Below are 19,128 nucleotides of genomic sequence, written 5' to 3'. Positions count from 1 at the left end.
CTGAAAAAGGAATGAACAAACATATGTACAAACGAAAAATGTGATGCATAAGTTGCATAGCGACTGTTTGTTCACCTACTGGATGATTCATGTTCGTGTAAACAGAGACAAGTGGTGAATGATGGAGCATAAAAAGCCCACTTTTCTTCATTCTCCTCTACTTTGTTATGAATGAGGAATGAAAAATAAGTATATGTTATGTCTTGGAGGCAATTACAATCATGCTTAAAGTTATGACTAATAATGAATTTCCCGTTCCGTCACGAGAAGAACGTAATTGTGCAATTCCTCTGAGACAGAAATTACATGATTTGCTTTAGATAAAATACTTTCTCTGATTGAATTTTAACTATTGCACTCATTTTTTTAGTATTTATACAGTAAAGCCCCGATTATCCGCGAGTGCGGCGAAAAAATTGGAATCCCGTTCCAGTTGTGCACAATTATTTTTCATAAGTAATCGCTGCAGACTGACACTCCGCATGCAAATAAGTACTGTATGTTCTAAAACCAGTGGCGGATCCAGGGTAGGGATGCGCACGAGACGAGTCGAGACAGGATTTTCCTGACAAAATTCGAGTCGAGATACGGCTGTTTCAATAGAGAAATATACATTTTTCGAGTCGAGATATCACTTTTACAGCAAATTTTCGAGACGAGACAGCCACAAATCTTGTCTCGTGCGCATCCCTAATCCAGGGGGGGCGATCGGGGCAATTGCTCCCCCCAGAAGAGGAAAGTTTTTTTTTCTTATATATAAATTAAACCCATCCCAGAGTTTGGAGCTCTTAAAAGTAACTATAAGTAGCAGTATTACAACCCACCGCCCCCCAGAAGTCCGTGCTGGATCCGCCCCTGTCTAAAACAAAAATAAATTGCATTGTAAAAATCAATATTTCCAACAACAGTGCACGTTTCAAGGTGCAACTCTACTCTGATAAGCAGAAGCCGATTGTTGTTAAGGTATGGAAAACAGGACTTGAATAATTTGCGTGGTAGTAAATTACATTCATTGTTCAGTCTGTAGCAAGAGTCCGCGGGCGACCACTGGAGGGTTAGTTACGAACTTAAAAATTAAATAAATGAATAAATACATAATAATAATAATAATAATAATAATAATAATAATAATAATAATAATAATAATAATAATAATAATAATAATAATAATAATAATAATAATCCAAGCCAACAACTGGAAAAGTAAAATAGGCCCTACAGTGCGAAGGTCGAAAATTACTGACAGGTTCATTGTGCATCGCAGGCCGGTAGCCAGCCCAAAAGTGTAGGGGGAGCGGTAAAAGTTAGGGAGGCCCAATCCCACCAATAGTATAGTTCATCACCATAATTATAGTTCATTTGCAAGCCTACCGTGAAAATTTTAGGGGGCCAGCAAAAATTTAGGGGTGCGGCCCCCCTAGCCCCCCGTGGATGCAGGCCTGGTGCATTGTAATCCTGTAGGCCTTCTCGGAATTTGTGGATGAGTGGTAGGCTCTTGCACTTTTGTTTTCGTCATGGCTTTCACATTCTCTGATCACTGACCTTGACGACCCAAGCAATAGAAACAATAAAACAGTTTTTATGCTCAAATATTTTTTCCTGTTTGCAATTCATTTTTAGTCTTTTTTCGGGTTATACCGCGATTTTCGCTATTCCCGGTGCCCTTGCCACCCAATTCCGCGGATAATCGTGGCTTTACCGTATTTGTAAACTTTCAGGAGTTTCCAACACATGGCCCGCGGGCCATAGGTGGTTTGTATAGTTGTCTTTCGTGCCTAGCACCACTTTTCAAAAATTAAGTACTTAACATGAAACCCCCACTACAAACAGTTCTAAATACGAGATATTCAAATCGTTAATGTGGCCCGCACTATCTGATAGATTGAAAACTGCTAAAAGGTAAAATGTTCAATATTCGATCGAAGTGACAGTAGATAAAATTTATGGTACGACGAATGGTGCCTAAAATTGAGTTCGACATTATTTGATTGTATTAATGGATAAGTTTGATTTGAGTTTAACGTTCCTTTCAGCAGCGAGGCTATATGAGACGGGATCTACTGATTAACGTGGAATCAGAACTACATGAGCTTCAGCTTGGAATCAAACCCGGGTCGCCCACACTACGCCCATATGTTAACCGTTTAGCCACGAAGGAGCTTACACAAGTTGTATTCATGAATAGCTTAACAATTTGAGAGTACCATTACCATTAATAATCTCTTGATTTCCCTTAGGGCAGCCTTCCCAAGCTGGGGTTCGCGTACCCCAGGGTTCCTCAAGAATATCTCAGGGAGTCTGCAAACCAATCTGAGAAAGGCAAACACAATGGTGAGAAATACATTTTAGGTTAAATGATCGAATTAATTATGACGAGTCATTTTGTGTGAGAAATGATATATGAGAAGTTGCCTGTTGGCTGAAAGACAACATCGGACCATCACACTATACACTATATATGAGTCGCCTAGCATCAAAAGACACCACATGCATTTTTTACCGAAATTGAGTTATATATCGCTTGTTATATGTTTGATCTAAAGGAATTCCACGGAAACAGAATTTTGTTTAAAAGCTTAATATTTCATACTAAAAAACTAGTTCAAATATGGGACTTTGTACGCGTGTATATGGAGCCTCACTGCACGTTTCGCGAGATTACTCGAAACTAAGCAAAATAGATGTGTGATACTCATCTATCTGCTTTCGATGTGCAATTGTAGATAGATTTAGCATTTTTTGCGGGTTCTGTAAATAGCGGCATACTAAAAGCAGATAGGTGAATTGTGGTAAAGGTATCATATGCAAAATCGTATTGTCTAGTTCACTACGTTTCTGCTTTTCGAATATTTTTATTTGTTTTGAAGATATTATAGAAAACTCTAAAAATTAGCGGTAGTTTAATTTCGCTGTAGTGAAGACCCTTAAGGGAAGGCTGAAACTGAACTTGTGACACTGATAAAGCCTTTAGATTTCTAAGCAAAAATGTCAAAAGAAAAAAGTTGCTCCATACATTCTAGGATGACAAATTATTGTCCATAGCTTTTGAAACATCAGCTGTGACATCCAATAACAGAAAAGATCCAAGGTCACCCAGTGTTTGTGATTGGAGAATGTTTACGTCATGGCTTCTGCCTGAGCGACAAACGACGAATACGGTTGAAAATAATGACTAATGATTTTCCTTTCAGTGGAGTAATCTTCTCAGCGATTTTTATATCATGTCTGCACGTGGAGATTTGTAACGGGAAATAACCAGATACTTCGATTTAATGTACAGGAAATAATTAATGCAATTAATGGGAATTTTTCCTAGATTATTTCATTTTCGTGTTTCTCCTGAGAAGTAAAAGACAAAAAAAAAAAAAAAAAAAAAAAAAAAAAACTTATAGAGTTGTGGGTTAGATATCTCTGAGCTTCCTACTTCCATATCCTGGGCCAGTCTTATTTCTTTGCGGTTTTCCTTCCCTATGTCTTCTATTGTTTGGTTTCAATATTTCAATTTCGACCTCGGAATCAGATTAACACTTCCAGCGATACAACTAGGGAGTTGTCGCCCTGTAGGGGTCTGCACGGGCCTGAATTGTTAGCCCGGGCCCAGCCCGGCTCGTGAATTTACAATGTGAGGCCCGACCCGAGTCCAAAATGTTTTAGCATTTATGTCCGAGCTCGTGTGATAATCAAATGAAGCCGAAATAAGCCCGAATTAAAGAAACTTAATAAATTAATGCAAAATTGTATTTTTATTTACAGCAATTAGAGGTTTAATTTTGCAGTCGTGCTTTAAAAGTTCTCCAAAAAGAACGGTGCAACATATATATCATTGTACAGTATATTTACAAAGTTAGGCCCGAGAAATATGGTTGTATATTTAAAAATTTACGGCCCGAGCCCAGCCTGGGCCCGAAGTGATAAATATGCTTTGTAGGTCCGCGGGCTCGACCCGAGCCCCTGCAGACTTCAATCGCCCGGGGCAAGAACTCGCCTTAGTGCTCCTCCCCCGACCGACTATACCAAAAAACGCTCCCCGATTGCCCGAGTACAAGGTAAAACACCAAACTTATTAATATTATTTGATTGCCAAATAATCTGAGAGTAGCACGCTTGACATATTCTTATAGTCTTATCATAACTGCAATGGCGACTTTAGCGGGTAGACTGGATAGGCACGAGCCTACCCCAAAATTTTAAAAACTATATGAGCACTATAAGATACAATAAATAGTAAATATATTTTCCAGTATTTATATTAATAGTAGATAATTATTTAACAAATAGCATCAACCACTACTATAAAAGGAATTTCCTACCGTCATTAATCAATCAAATGTGTATGCGTATCCATAAGCGAGAGAGCGGGTCTACCCAAAATTAAAATCTTAAAGCCGCCCATGAATAACTGCAAATCACTTTTTTTTTTTTAATTATATCTGGATCTGCATATGTGTAGAATCAATCAACAGTGTGTTGCTTTAAAATAGAATATTTAATTATGACAGTCAAACTGTTGTCTCGAGTATTATAGGCCTACTCGGACATGTTGCAAATCTCTTAAATCCATGTAAGTTAAATGAAAATACAGAAAGCTAGAACTAAAATTTAACTTTTTGGGATCTCTTGGCTGCAAAGGTTTTTACAATGTCCTCCAAAGATAGCTTTGAAACTAACTTATGTTCTATGGATATGATCCTAAGGTTGGTGAGTCATTGTTGTCCTGTTAAGTTTCTGAAGTTTTTTTTTTTTTTAATGATCTTTAGTTTGCTAAAATTCCTTTCCTTTCCTTATAGCGAAAATAAATATTTGTCCAATTTTGCACCCCTCCAATCCGAGGCCCAGGGCACAAGCCCCGTTTGTCCCTCCCCTTAGTTACGTCACTGAATACTCCTATTCAACCGTAGTTAGGCTGAACTTCCGGAACCTCATCCCCTCCAACCGCAGAAAAGTAATGCAATTTCAAATATATTTCTTCTTAGCAAATTTAAAGATGTTACCTACCGTGTTTTAATTCATAAAGACAATTGTAGATTTTTGTCGAACTTTTTAGACTTTCTTTTGAGTTACAGTCTCTAAATTTTTGCCAATAATGAATCCAGCACTCAGTTGCGGCTATAAAAAGTCTGGTCGTTCAATATATGTTTATACGGCAGGATCACTCGAAAAAGAAGAATGTATATGATCTGGAACACAGAAAGGCTCACATGGGAGATTTCTGATGCAATAATAAGTTATTTTATTCTGTAACATATAACGACGGCAAGAAAACATCCTGACTGTAGATTTTATGTCCACCTAGGTTCCACCCTCTTCAATCTGGCCCTTTGGTCTTCTATCGTTCCTATGATTCCAATTTTTAACAATTTAGCGGCCAACATTTATGCTCTGAGGCTAAGAAAGACGGTGATGGTGATAACAAATGGAGTAAAGAAAGTGGAATAACCCACACACACGGTATTTATCCACCACAAACAAATTTGGCAGAAGCTTGGATCGAACCATGGACTCTACGCGCCGGAGGTGAGCGCAATACCACTGAATCACCGCATCTCAACCTAGCAAATTGAGTTGCTCATAATGTCTCAATAATCTTACATCTTATTTTCGACGTCGTCTTTGGTTTACCTGTTTTCTCTTCTTACATTTCCTATACTCTTTCAATACTTCCTCCCTTTTATTTTATTTATTTAAGGGAATTGCAGACTCCATTTGCTATGGAGGTAATGGCAGAAGAGGAAATACTTACATAAGTAAATGAAATTATAAGAAATCTTTCAGTTTAACGTCCTGCGATTACACCCTTTAGGCTAAGGGCAAGGGCACCCATCAGGGGGGGCAAGGTGGGGCGCTCGCCCCCCCCTCCCCAGGAGGAAATCGTACTTCAGAATATCGAAAATCCAACTGAATTTTTACATTAGTTACAGCAAAATTTGAACCTAGATTTGAAATGTCGCGTATACTTGCCCCCCCCCCCTTGGAAATTACAATATCGGCGCTCTTGGCTAAGGGAGACGATATTAACCCTTTCGGAATTTATGGTAAATATAGGTATCATACCTGTAGAGGCCTATTCTAAATTCCCCATTTTCCCCATTTCAGGTATATACGTATATGATAACGGACATGGAATGGTACCGTTTGGAAAGTTGCGTTATTTTAAAGAGCATGAAGTACGAACCAAATCCTAGGACGAATAGTGATGATCCAGTGGCTGTTTGCTTGAAAATCTAAAATTTACTTTCAAATTCCCAAAATTCCCAAAAAGGATTAAGGCAAATGAATGATGACTGGAGAATTGGTGGAATGAGAATGTGGAAGGAGACGGGAGTACCCTGAGTAAACCACTGGACATGATGTTGGTCGAAGATCGAACCAGGAGCGTCATTTCAGATTTTGCTTGGGGGGGCAAAACCCCTCGATATAAGTAAAATTTCGTGTTTTTCACTCATTTACTACTATTCTATTGATAAAATCTATATAAATCTCAAATTCAGGGGGGCAAATGCCCCTCCCTGCCCCCTTCCTAAATGACGCCCCTGGATCGAACCAGGGATTCAACGCATCAAAGGTAAACTCTCTATCACTGAGGCCACCACGCTCCCTTTCTTAGAGAAGAAATAGGAGGGTGGGACACTTTATGAGACATGGGAGGATCATCCTGTTGGTTATGGAAAGAATGACAAAAGGAAAACTATTCAGAGGATACAATTGAAATATACGGACCAAAGATCGAAGACTTAAGAAAGGAAAAATTCCTGGAAAAGTCTGGTCCAGGAGAGAAAAGGGTGGAAAACTGAGTAAAACCAATCGAGAGACATCTAACCAGAGAAGAATGTAATATTTGGAATCGTATTGTTTCGTAAACACTTTAAATTTAATTACCTGACTAATAAATTGTGTCTTAGGTAGGTCCGGCTCTACTAAATGTGCAACAAGTGCATTTACACGGGACGATAAAATCTGTCTTAACTATATTATTTAAAATAAATATTTCTTGTTGGAAGCAGACTTCATGATGATGGTAGTTAAATTTACTAAGCTGACCTATTTGAATACTCCATTCATAAATCATGTTCAAGACGCATTAGTTCAAGGTCACATGGACAGTGCTAAAGCAAATGGTCAAACAAATCCCAGCATTAAATTGTTTGATTGTTGTCAAACACAAAAACTCAATTCTCGAACAGGAGTGAACACCTGTTCCATTTAGTTAGTTGTTGTGGAAGGTGTAAACAATTTTTTAAAAAACTTTTTAAGAGACGTAGAAAGAAAATCAAAAAATAAAGATATAAAGCTTGTTGCACTGATATATTGAAATCGAAGCTCCATATCGAATTCTACAAAAACGATTACCATCTTTGCTCTGCGTGCGTGTTTGCTTTGTGTTTCACTAACGCAATAGATTATTATTTAAAGAAAACACATACAACCAGATTGTATTTGTAGTGTTTAGTCCTTTCTGAGAGCGAGTGCACTTTCTCTCCCCTTCGTTGTTCATGATGATGCTGCATACTTAAAATCGTGGCTTTTAAGAACCCCCCTTTCTGGAGACAGGAAGCGGAAAATGATGCTATTGGGCGGGGCAGCAAATTACCTAGGGCCGGCCCTGGTCTTAGATAGATGTTAGGATAGTTGTGTGGTAGTGTATTGGTCATCAAATAAATCTCCAGAAATCACTTTGTTACCTATAACTTACCGTTACCAATTACGCAACGTAACTATTTGTGTCATTACCTCCTATCGTCCAAGGAAACTAACAATAAATACATTTTAATATAGTCGTTATGTGTAGAGGTTTGTTTCTTCAAAAGGAAAAGTGAGGTTAAAGATACAGAAAAGAGAAATAACATCGATCTTGTATTTACGTCATATCAACTCAGATGCATTACTGACAGATTTCCTTGGTTACAATCGAACCAGTAGAAATTGAATACAGTTTTTTTTTCTTATTATTACTTTTCTTCTTTGCAGTTAAAATAAGAATTCCAAACTTGTAGACCTGATTTTTTTCCTTGGGTGTTCTTCAACACCGTTTATTGGCGTCTCTTATATAACAATAGCAAACACAATCTTAACAGAATAAGGTCCAAACACAATACAATATCCTTGTTTTGATTGACGTTGTTTCCGTAATAACATTAGAGTTTGGGTGACGTCATTTCATGTACGAAGTGTGGAATAATTTATGAGGTTCGTCCTCATTAGAATATGGAAGACAAATTCCTATTTCAGTTTAAGGTGGGTTTTAAAACCGGAAGAAAACTACTGAATATTACTATAAAGTCGCATTTTGAACTGACAGCACTGTTAAATATCTATTTTGTAGCTTCTGTTGCTCATGAAGCGAGAAATCTATTATCTCAACTCAACAATTGAGTGCGAACTCGTGTGAGAAGCATTATAAGTGGTTAGCAAACCAGAACCTATGTTCAGGAAAGTACAAGTTTCATTCAGGACAGCTCGACGGAGTAGGAGCCTGAGATAACGTGGGTGCCATTAAGGATAGGTTCTATGTAAGCTAAAGATAGGTTCTAGGTAGACTAATAAATAAGGTCTACGTAGGCTAATGATTGGCTCTATGAAGACAAATGGTAGGAAGACCATACGTAAGGTAATGGTAGGTTCTACATAGCCTATTGGTAAAGCTCTATGTTGGCTAATGATAGACCCTAGAACGGTAGAAGAAGATAAGACGAATGGGAGACCCTACGTAAGGTAATGGTAGGTTCTACATAGGTTATTGGGCTATTGGTAAAGCTCTATGTTGGCTAATGGTAGACTTTACGTAGGTTAATGATCGGCATGGTTAAGAATTGTTAATTCCAAAGATAAAATTGAAAAATACGTTGGCTCAACATAGTTTAAAGTATATGTTGAGCAATCAATAATTTTACGTCAACTATCCTCGTAATATCCATTTACTCGCATCGCTGCCCTGGCAGGATTGGCAAATGCTCGGCAAAGTGGACAATTACAACGTAAGGTCTAAGTTGCCAGTTTACTTCTCTACCGTTTCTCACTGTTGGGCCTATCGTCTCTGCTACTAGAACAAGGAAATGTATTGCACAAATTTAAAAGAGAATCATATACCTGCTTCTGCTTTATTTACGCAGTAGCTATTCTGTTTGTGGAACCTAGGAATGCAACTTTATTTTTATCGTAAGGGTTACATTGAAATTGAATTGGTTAGCAAATGATCGGCAAAGTAGCCATTTACAACGTAAGGCCAACGTTGCCCATTCAGTTAGTTTGCAAATGTTCCGCAAAGTGACCATTTACGACCTAAGGCCAACGTTGATCATTGAGTTGGTTTGCAAATATTCTGCAAAGTGCCCATTTACAACGTAGGACCAACGTTGGCAATCGAGTTGGTTGGCAAATGTTCGACAAAATGGCCAATTACAACGTAGGGCAAACGTTGGCAGTTGGCTAGCCTACCGTTTCCCACTGTTGAGATTACTGTCTATGCTGCTGGGTGAAAAAAGCGTCAGAATACCTTTACGCTTGGAGCAGTAACAGAGAGAAACACGAACAGCAAAGGATGGGGGGGGGGGGGAGAGAAGTAAAAATTTAGCAACTATGAGTCAGTGTGAAATTTCACTTACTCCTTATATGCAGGTGAAATGGCAACTGGGTATGAGCAACACTGCTGTCTACATTTAGTACAGAAATAGCTACGAAAAGTAATTTGGACAGTTATCCAGTTCTTAAAGATCCTCAAATATAACGTTCTAGAGTTTCTGAACAAAATTATTTTTGTAATTTGTTTGAAATGTCCAACGTATTAGGGAAATTGAAAATTAACTATAGAACTAAGTTCTCTTGTGTGAAGGCCTGAAATCTAATAATATGCGATTAAGTTTGAGAATAAGTGGTCAGTAAATCGCAAGACCCATCGTCGTTGTGGACGATTTTCTTTGACTGCAGTTCATTACTATTTTCGTTCATGTACCTCACTACTTGTCTTTACGACGCTGAGTAAACGCCGCTGGTTTTCGCGTATTTATATATTGTGCGCCCCTATGTTCTAAATAATTTGCCGCCCCACTACAAAATCCCTCCCCCCGAAAGAAACCAATATTAGAGTTGAATTCATAGTTTTGTGGGTTGTTGAGATGAATAGTGACAGTTTTAATCCAATTCAACTTCAAGATCATATACCATTCCCCAGGAAAGGTACGAGATTTCAATAACAATCGAAAACGACATATTTATTGTTGAATTCATAGTTTTCGAGGTCGCCGGGTTTAATGGTATCGGTTTTCATGATGTTCAAGTTCATCTCATCCCTTGGGGTACGAGTGGGAGAGGAGGACATTTTAAAAATAATTAGATAAGTTAGCTAATTAGTAACTACTGTAATTAGAGAGAATTAAACACATTAACATATTGTCTTGCGCTTGTGCAGGACTCTGCGGGTTTAAATATTACTTTATTGCGAATCTTTAAAAAATCCAAAATTTTGCCCCCCCCCCCCTAAATTCTGCCGCACTGTGCTCGAGCACAGAATAGCACTTACCTAAATACGGCCTGGTAGCCACCCATCCAAGATATCGCACAGGTTAACTAAAACGGATGGATCTGCACGAATTCGGATTGCACAGGAATTTGCAGGAAGCACTTTCAAACCTGAACGACCAACTGGAAAAAACATGCAAAATGAAGATAAATAAGAAGAAAACCAAAGGATAAAGTGCACAAGAGCAGGACAAGAAGGGCAAAGTATAGCTAGAGGGAGAGAAAATCGAAGACGTTAAAACTTCCCGCTACTTAGGAAGTCTAATATCCTCAGACTAAAGAAGTGAAAAAGACGTAAGTTCCAGAATAGTGCAGGCTAAACAAGCATTCAATAGAGAAAGAGGACTGCTAACATCAAGAAATGTGTCATTTGCGTTCGGAAGCTCTGGTATGGTGCGTGGAGTTTTACGGATCAGAGACGTGGACATTGAGAAAAGCTGAAATATCCCAGCTGGAAGCATTTGAAATGTGGTTTTGGCGCAGAATGCTGTGCATATCATGGACCGAAAGGAAAAGGAATGAAGACGTACTAAAGGAAACTAATGAAGGACGACAGATCATGAAGATAATTGGAAAAAGAAGAAACAGCATGCTTGGCCATCTTCTTTAGCACTCCGATTGGATCACCGTGCTGATAGAGGAAAAGGCAGAAGGAAAACCAGGAAGAGGAAGATCAAGGATAGAATAGAAAAGTTTTAAAATTTCCATCTTGTCCACCAACCCATAGTTGAGGAGAGGAAGAAGAAAGTTTGTGTAAGGGGTCATCTTATGTTCTATGATCCCTGTGCAAGAGCGCCCGTGTTGTGGTTTCCAGAGAAGAGCAAGTATAAGCTACATTTTAAATGTAGTCTCAAATTTTGCGATAACTTTTCTTAAAAATCTATTAGGTTTTCGATCTTCTCAAGTACAATTTCCTCTAGAGGGGGGCGAGCGCTCCACCTTACCCCCCCTGATGAGCACCCTTGTCCCTGTGGTGATATATTAGACCGTAATACACATACTTACTATTAAGAGAACAAGAACAGCCACTCTTCCGTCACTTTCCTTAACAAACTCATTAATATTCGCCTTGTTTCTCTCCTTAGAAAATGAGATTGCGTGTTGGGAAACCATTACACATTTTCCGATTTTGTTCTGTTCAGGACAAACTACTGCTATGCAATTGAGCTTAAAATACGGCCTATCCCATCGCTTCCATCTTGAGGCTTAAGTATCCCAGAAGATAAAGAAGAAACGAATTCAAAATATATATGTGTGCGTCTTGCAAAACTCACAACCCCTAAACGACATCTATTCCTGTTAACAAAATTAGATTTCTTGGTTGTGAGAGAACACTATATGTTATGTGACAGTGAGAATGCGAGCCATTTTGAGGCAGGGGGAAAGTCGTTTATTCTGGAAGCAATTTCTTTTGAAGAAATACCTGTCTGTCCGTTGTCGGTTGCTATCGAGACCAGCAGAGCGATATACAAAGAGAGAGACCTTCAAAGACAAACAGATCGGGTTCCAATCATAAAAAAGGTATTTTTCGCGACACTCAGCCGCCTGCGCTAAACTGCGTTGCGTAGCAACAAAAGTTTCCTTGGTCTTGCTTCCGTTAATATAAACAATCATATTTTTCCTTCAATTCTCTTGGCCACGGGCGGATAAATCTCTATGCTGGTCATCTAGTCTTTGGAGAACAAGCTACTTTCTTTCAGTCGGCCATTGTTGAAACATAAAAGTTCAATATGGCCTCTGGCTGGACAACTGATTGATGAGGTCAATGCGTGGGTTGCTTACCTCTTTCTGACTCTAAAGTAAATTCCGTAAATTAAATAAAAGATACATTTCGATAGTTGAATAAAAGGACACGGTGAAGTAAAATGGACCTTTTAAAGCTTTGAATAACAGTAATCATGAATTTATTGAAAATACACAGGGTAGTAGGTATCTTCCTCATGAGCAGGGCCAGCTCTACCACATGTGTAACGCGTACATTGGCACAGGATAGCAAACTTCGAAAGACGGCAGAATCTGTCATGTATTATTTAAAATAAATATTTCTTGTTCAGTGGCGTATTTTGTGGGCGACCGGGCCTACCGGCGGTAGCCCTTCGATGATACAATTTTCTGAGAACTTTATAAATTTAGAAACATCTGCATGCTTCTTTGCCCGTAGTCTGTTTTGAATTCTTGAGAGCTTTACATTGCAAAACAGCAGAAACCTCTACTCGTTATTGCTTCAGCAAGAATCGTGTAGCTATGAGCGTATTCCCCTTCGCTCCACCTACACCCGCAGAGTACGAACGGCCTGTCAGGTAGGACCAGTTGCCACGAGAGAAATCGGTTTCTTGGGCGTGAACGAAAAGTAAAAGAAAGTTATACGAGTAATGACAGCGCATTTTGAGGTCTCTGGGAACGAGGGACATATTGAACCTCGTTCTGTAGCGGTTTGCGTCAATATTTATCAAACTATAACCATTCTGTAGCATATTGTTTATAAGAGGGGTTCAAGTTTTTAAAAAATACTATAACTGAGTACCAACATAATGGATTTCCTTCCATTTGGAATGATACGGAAACTGCAAGGTTTTTCGGACAATAGAGCAAAATCACCATTAAAAACAAGGAAAGAAAATGATGAAATTCACTACAAACAACTATATTACAACATACTCGATCGAGTGTATGTGGAAATTAATGATAGGTTTTCTGATTAGAGTTTAATTCACACATCTTTTGGACTCTCAAAATTTCTTAGTTTGTAGGCAAAAGGGAATTTCCGAAAAAAGGCATTAAACACATTGTTAAAATCTTACGCCAATCATTTTGATCAAGTCCGACTGAAAAATGAGTTAAGTCTAATATATTAAGCAGAAGCCTTTGATTTCCCTAACAAACCAGTTCATGCACTATTGTCAACAATTTACCACGAAAAGTTAAATCAAGTGAACCCTGAAGTTAAGTTAGCTGCGTTAATTGTGACAATAATTGTGATTGCTACGTCAGCATCCGTAGAAAGAACGTTTCCTGTACTAAAGAAGATAAAATATTATTGTTGATCAACTCAGATACAGGAACGTTTATCTGGTTTAGCGCTAATGCCGAATAAGAAGTCATTTCTTCAGGATCTTCGGAAGTAGTCCAACCATAACGATGAAGTCATCAAGGCATTTTTGTACCAAACAAGACCCCTAGAAATCAAATATTAATAGGTAAATAATTGATTTATAGCGGTATTATTTGCAAACTACTACGTATTTTTATGTATTATTGTTTGTTTGTTCGATAGAAGTGTCCCTTTGCAGCACCAAGGCTACATGAGACATGGATCGACAGGCTAAGGTAGATTATGAACCACTGTAATGTGTTCAACACTCTTCCCCGAGAATTGAACCCGGGATCATGTCCACCAAAGGCACGCGCGCTAGCGACCAGCAGGAAGAGCGTAGGCGTAACTAGAGGGAAACTAGACTCCCCAGCAATTACTCATTACTCAAAAGAGCGAGAGCTATTATTATTATTATTATTATTATTATTATTATTATTATTATTATTATTATTATTATTATTATTATTATTATTATTATTATTATTATTATTATTATTCAATAAATCGTATAGAATACAACCTGTTTCAGTTAACAAAGATTTAGGTGTTATGATTGATTCTAAATTACTTTTTGACCATCATGTTTCAACCATGGTTTCCAAGGCTAGAAGGAATCTGGGACTCATCAAATGGGCTGCTAGAGATTTTAAGGATATTACAACTTGCAAAATTTTATATTATGCATATGTACGTTCCCACTTGGAATTCGCTAGCTTGATTTGGAACCGTAACCTCATTAGTATTACTCAAGTTTTGGAGTCAGTCCAGATTTCCTTCCTGACCTGGTTAAAATATAAATTTAAACTATATGATCTGCCCAATAGGGTGATTCTCGCTAGATTGGATTTACTTGCTCTCGAAGTTCGTCGTAATTTAAGGCAAATTAAATTTATTCATGATATAATACATGCGAAACTGAACTTAATTGAATATTTGTTTATTAAAGTTCCCTTGAATAAATCTAGGCTTTACCGTCCTATATTGTGTAATAGTAATTTAGTTGGTTCGCCATTATTTATTTGTGTTGACAACATAAACAAAAAGTCACTCAAAATTGATTTTTTTGATTCGAATTTTTTGGCGCTTAGAAAACAGTTTTTGGATTGTTATATTTAATTAAAATACCTAATTTAATCCTTTTTTGTATATTGTCCATTGAATTATTTTTTTTACCCATATGGTGTATATTTGTTCATGTGTTTTAATTTTTTTTTTAAATTTGTTTATTTCATAATCTACTTATGTAAATTTTTTAGTAATACATCTTACTTGATTGAATCTTTATTGAAATGAGGATATGTTTGTAATTTTATTTTGTAATTTAGTTTTTATGAAACTTGTGTTAATGTTTTTTCTTTTGCTTTTCTTGATTGTCATGATTTCATGTATTTTAATTTTTTTTTGTTTTGTTGTATTTTTTCCTGTAATATTTCATTGTATATAATTGCATATATGACTATTATGGCTTCGGCTGTGGTCGCAATTTCTCATAATAAATAAATAAATAAATAAATAAATTATTATTATTATTATTATTATTATTATTATTATTATTATTATTATTATTATTATTATTATTAATGCACAGGTGTTATAAAGTTAGTAGTAGCCCAAGCCAAGCAAACCAGTATACGCCACTAATCTTGTTGGAAACAAACTTCATGATGATGGTAGATAAATTTACTAAGCTGACCTTCTATTTGAATACTACATTCATAAATGATGTTTAAGGTCGTCTTAGTTTGTCACATGGATAGTGCTAAAGCAAATGGTCAAACAAATTCCAGCATGAATTGCTTGATTGTTGTCAAATACAAAAATTCAATTCTCTAACAGTATAGAACACCTGTTCCATTTAGTTAGTTATCACAGTTTTGATATGAAAACTAGTCTTGTCTTTGTCACAAACAAGTTCGTTATCAAGGAAGGTGGAAACAAGGTTTTTTTTTAAAAAAAGTAACAGATGTGGAAGGAAAATCAAGAAATAAAGATGAAAGAGCTAGTTGCACTGGAATTGCAAACTGATATATTCAGATTAAAGCTCGATATTGAATTCTATAAAAAGGATTACAATCTTTCCTCTGCAGGTGTGTTTGCTTTGTCTTTCATTAACAATATATTATTGTTATTTAAAGAAAAATACAGGCACAACGAGATTGTATTTGTAGTGTTTACACCTTTCTGAGTGTGAGTACTCTTTCCATTCCCTTCGTTGTTCATGATAGGGTAGCGTACTTAAAAACGTAATTTTAAGATTTATTCTTTCTGGAGAAAAGGAGAGGGCGCCAAATAATGCCATTGCATGGGGCGGCAAATTACCTAGGGCCGGGCCTGGTCATGAGCATACCGCCTTCAGCCCATCGTGGGCCGAATTTGTGTTTGTGGGCCGACGCCAATAGACAGGAACGTAAAAATAACAGATTTTCCCACCTATGTTATTTGAAATAGGTCTACTTATTTCCATACATATAATGATATTTGCTGGAATTAAGTTACTATATATTTGCCATTTGCAACTGGCCGATGTAGCCCTGAAAGGATATGAGATTAAATTATAGAATCTCCCCCTTGATGAAATTCTGCGTACGCCACTGTATTTATACATAGTATAGAGAAATCTAAAAAACGAGGGTTAAATTAGGAATCAATGCTCAAAAATCTGCAAATGCTTTTAATTATCTTAAGAGGCCTCATCCCGGCGAAATTAAAATACCACTAGTTTTAGAGTAATTATGTGATATCTTCAAATAGATAAAAGATATTCGAAATGTGGAACAGGAGCGCTCTAGAAAATATCATTTTACATGAGATACCGCTATCACGACTCATTTATCAGCTTTCGATTTCAAGCCATTTAAAAAAATCGGCATTTATTTTCGCGTTTCTAAACGGCTGAAAACGGAAAGCCACTAGGTGACTTGTGATAACGGTACCTCACGCAAAATAATATTGTCTAGGGCGCTCTTGTTCCATATTTCAATTATTCTATCTTTTATCTATTTGAAGATATCACATAATTACTCTAAAATTAGCGGTATTTTAATTTCGCCGGGATGAGGCCTCTTAAGTCTGGCACTTCGCGATTATCTTTTGTATAAGAATATGACGATATTTCGAATATTTAATTTGTTTTCAAATATTTAGTTTTTTATGATGTATAGTGCAGAAAATTTGAAGTGCATTAATCACTGAATAAGACCAATGAACTGCTTAACACTGATTAAATTGTAACTTAATGATTCTTCTTTACGTTACGTAATTTAATGATCATCTTACGTTGTTTTTCTCTTTTATTTCCAGGAATCTTACAGTGATGGATGCTGGAAGCTTGTTGACTGTGATAATTGTCACCACCTCCCTTGGCGCTGTCGTCGCCTATAGACCTTTTGTGAACCTCACTGGAGACATCACGCTGGGGGCACTGTTTCCGATTCACAGCAAGGGAACGAACGGACAGTGTGGCAGAATTCAGGTTCGTTATTTCGTCACAAAATACAATAGAATGGGAACTGAAACTCTTTAACTAATTGCGTATACTGTGCATATCAGTTGGCCCAGCGGGAATTTTGGAGTTAGCAAAAGTTATGACAACATTGTAAACGTAATAACTCAATAGCAGCAAATAATTTGGTAATTTTGGAAAGTAAGCACAACCAAGGACGCCCATCAGGGTGGGCTATGTGGGGCGCTGCCCCCCCTAAGAGGAAGTCATACTTGGGAATATCGAAAGACCAATAGAATTTTTACATTAGTTATAGCAAAATTTGAAACTATATTGGAAACCTCGCTTATATTTTCTCCCCTTGGAAACCACAACATGGGCGCCCTTGGCCACAACGCCAGGGGCTGTTAGTCCTAAGATGTCATACTGCTAGTTCAGCCTCATTTTTTTTTCCAAAGAATGTTTTCGAAGTTTTCGGTAAAAAGAGCAAAATAGAACTTTGTTGTTAAATAATAATAATAATAATAATAATAATAATAATAATAATAATAATAATAATAATAATAATAATAATAGTAGTAGTAGTAGTAGTAGTAGTAGTAGTAGTACTTTGGGTTTATATATCGTAGATCCCTGAGCCTGAACCTAGCTAGTAAACATTGAACATATAGGTCCTATATCTTAATACGGAAAAATACATTTCGTCCTTAAAATAAGCAATAGACGTGTTTCAAAATTTGGGTTGTGGCGTTAACATGGGAGACTTACGTGATTTTAGGGGGCCGCGATGGCTCAGTGGTAGAGCGTTCACCTCTGGTGCTTGGGGTCCAGGGTTCGATCCCAGCCCCCGCCAAGTGAACTTTGTGGTGGACAAACACCGTGTCCGTGGGTTTTCTCGGGGTTCTCCCGTTCCCTCCCACTTTCTTCATTCCACCATTTCATTCATTACTCATCATCACCATCTCCTTTAGCCTAACCGGCATAACCGTGGGACGTAAAACTCAAAGATTTCATTTCATTTTCATTTTACTTACGTGATTTTACAAAATCTACCAATTGCTGTAAAAATCTGTAAGAATCATAGAAGACGAAGGCTTTATTCCTTAGATAATGAGTTGATTAGAAAGTAGAGCAATCAATAGATCTCGTATATTCATATAAAATACGAGGATTGCACTGAAAGTTTCGAGAAAATGTCAGAACGCAAGAACATCAAAGTACATCATTTTTTTAATGCTTTTGAAAGTACTCCACCTGTACAGCAATGCATTGTTTCATGCGATAGAAAACTGTTATCTTGAAACACATTTTGAAACAGTTATGCCACTCCGAAGTTGGTACCTGTGAAATATATAATTTGTATGCCTCGATGCCTTCTTCTGGAGTGCAAAAGCGCTTTCCATGCAATATCTTCTTGATTGTTGGGAACAAAACGAAATCACTGGGGATTAAATCAGGGAAATAAGTCGGATGTGTCATGACTTCAATTCATGACCTTCATGATTGGCCCAGAAAATCACTTGTGGCTGCTGCTGTGTGCGAGCTGGCATTATCGTGATGCAGAATGATTCGACGGTTGAGGTTGGACTTCTGCTCACATTCAGTACTTCTGGTAGACATATCTTTGTGTACCATTCTGTTCTACGATTCTCCAGCGGGACAGTTGAAATATGATTTGATTTACTAAAATATGATGCAACCATTTATTTGGAGACACTGGGTCACTAACAACTTCGGTTGGTTTAGGTTTCGTCACGAAATACCCACACAGCAGATTGTCGCTTTGTTTCCGGTACGTATGCAAGAAGACAAAAGTACGTAGTAATGATTTCAACATGACATCTGTTAGACATCCCAAACATGTTGAACAGGGTATTGAAAAATATGTAGTAGTCACTTTAAGAGCACTTTTAACCACCCGATCGACTGCAGTGTTCAGAATTTCCCGCCAACTGATAGCACTACTTTGAAAGAATATTAATATCATATAGAGTAGGACGTCGATAATTCGAACGTCAAAAATCCGAACTCGGTCCCTAGAAGTTTTTACATTTTGTCTTAGCGCTAGCGATAAACAAAC

General features: G+C 37.4%; 1 protein-coding gene across 4 annotated transcripts in view; it reads left to right on the top strand.

Moving 5' to 3' along the window:
• LOC145669009 (metabotropic glutamate receptor 3-like) overlaps window positions 1-19,128 on the top strand; it is a 150,223-nt gene that overhangs the window by 83,355 nt on the left and 47,740 nt on the right. For all 4 annotated transcript variants that reach the window (XM_081737337.1, XM_081737334.1, XM_081737335.1 and 1 more), the window contains exon 2: window positions 16,907-17,078. In XM_081737337.1, coding sequence (XP_081593463.1) covers window positions 16,920-17,078 — 159 coding nt within the window. In that variant the 5' untranslated portion in view covers window positions 16,907-16,919. The remainder of the gene's footprint in view (window positions 1-16,906; window positions 17,079-19,128) is intronic.

Source organism: Thermobia domestica, chromosome 13 (assembly GCF_964235325.1).
Source record: "Thermobia domestica chromosome 13, izTheDome1.hap1.1, whole genome shotgun sequence".
In the NCBI taxonomy this organism is placed as follows: domain Eukaryota; kingdom Metazoa; phylum Arthropoda; class Insecta; order Zygentoma; family Lepismatidae; genus Thermobia; species Thermobia domestica.
The sequence above is the reverse complement of the archived record's forward strand: the minus strand, read 5'-3'. Positions and strand labels throughout refer to the sequence as shown.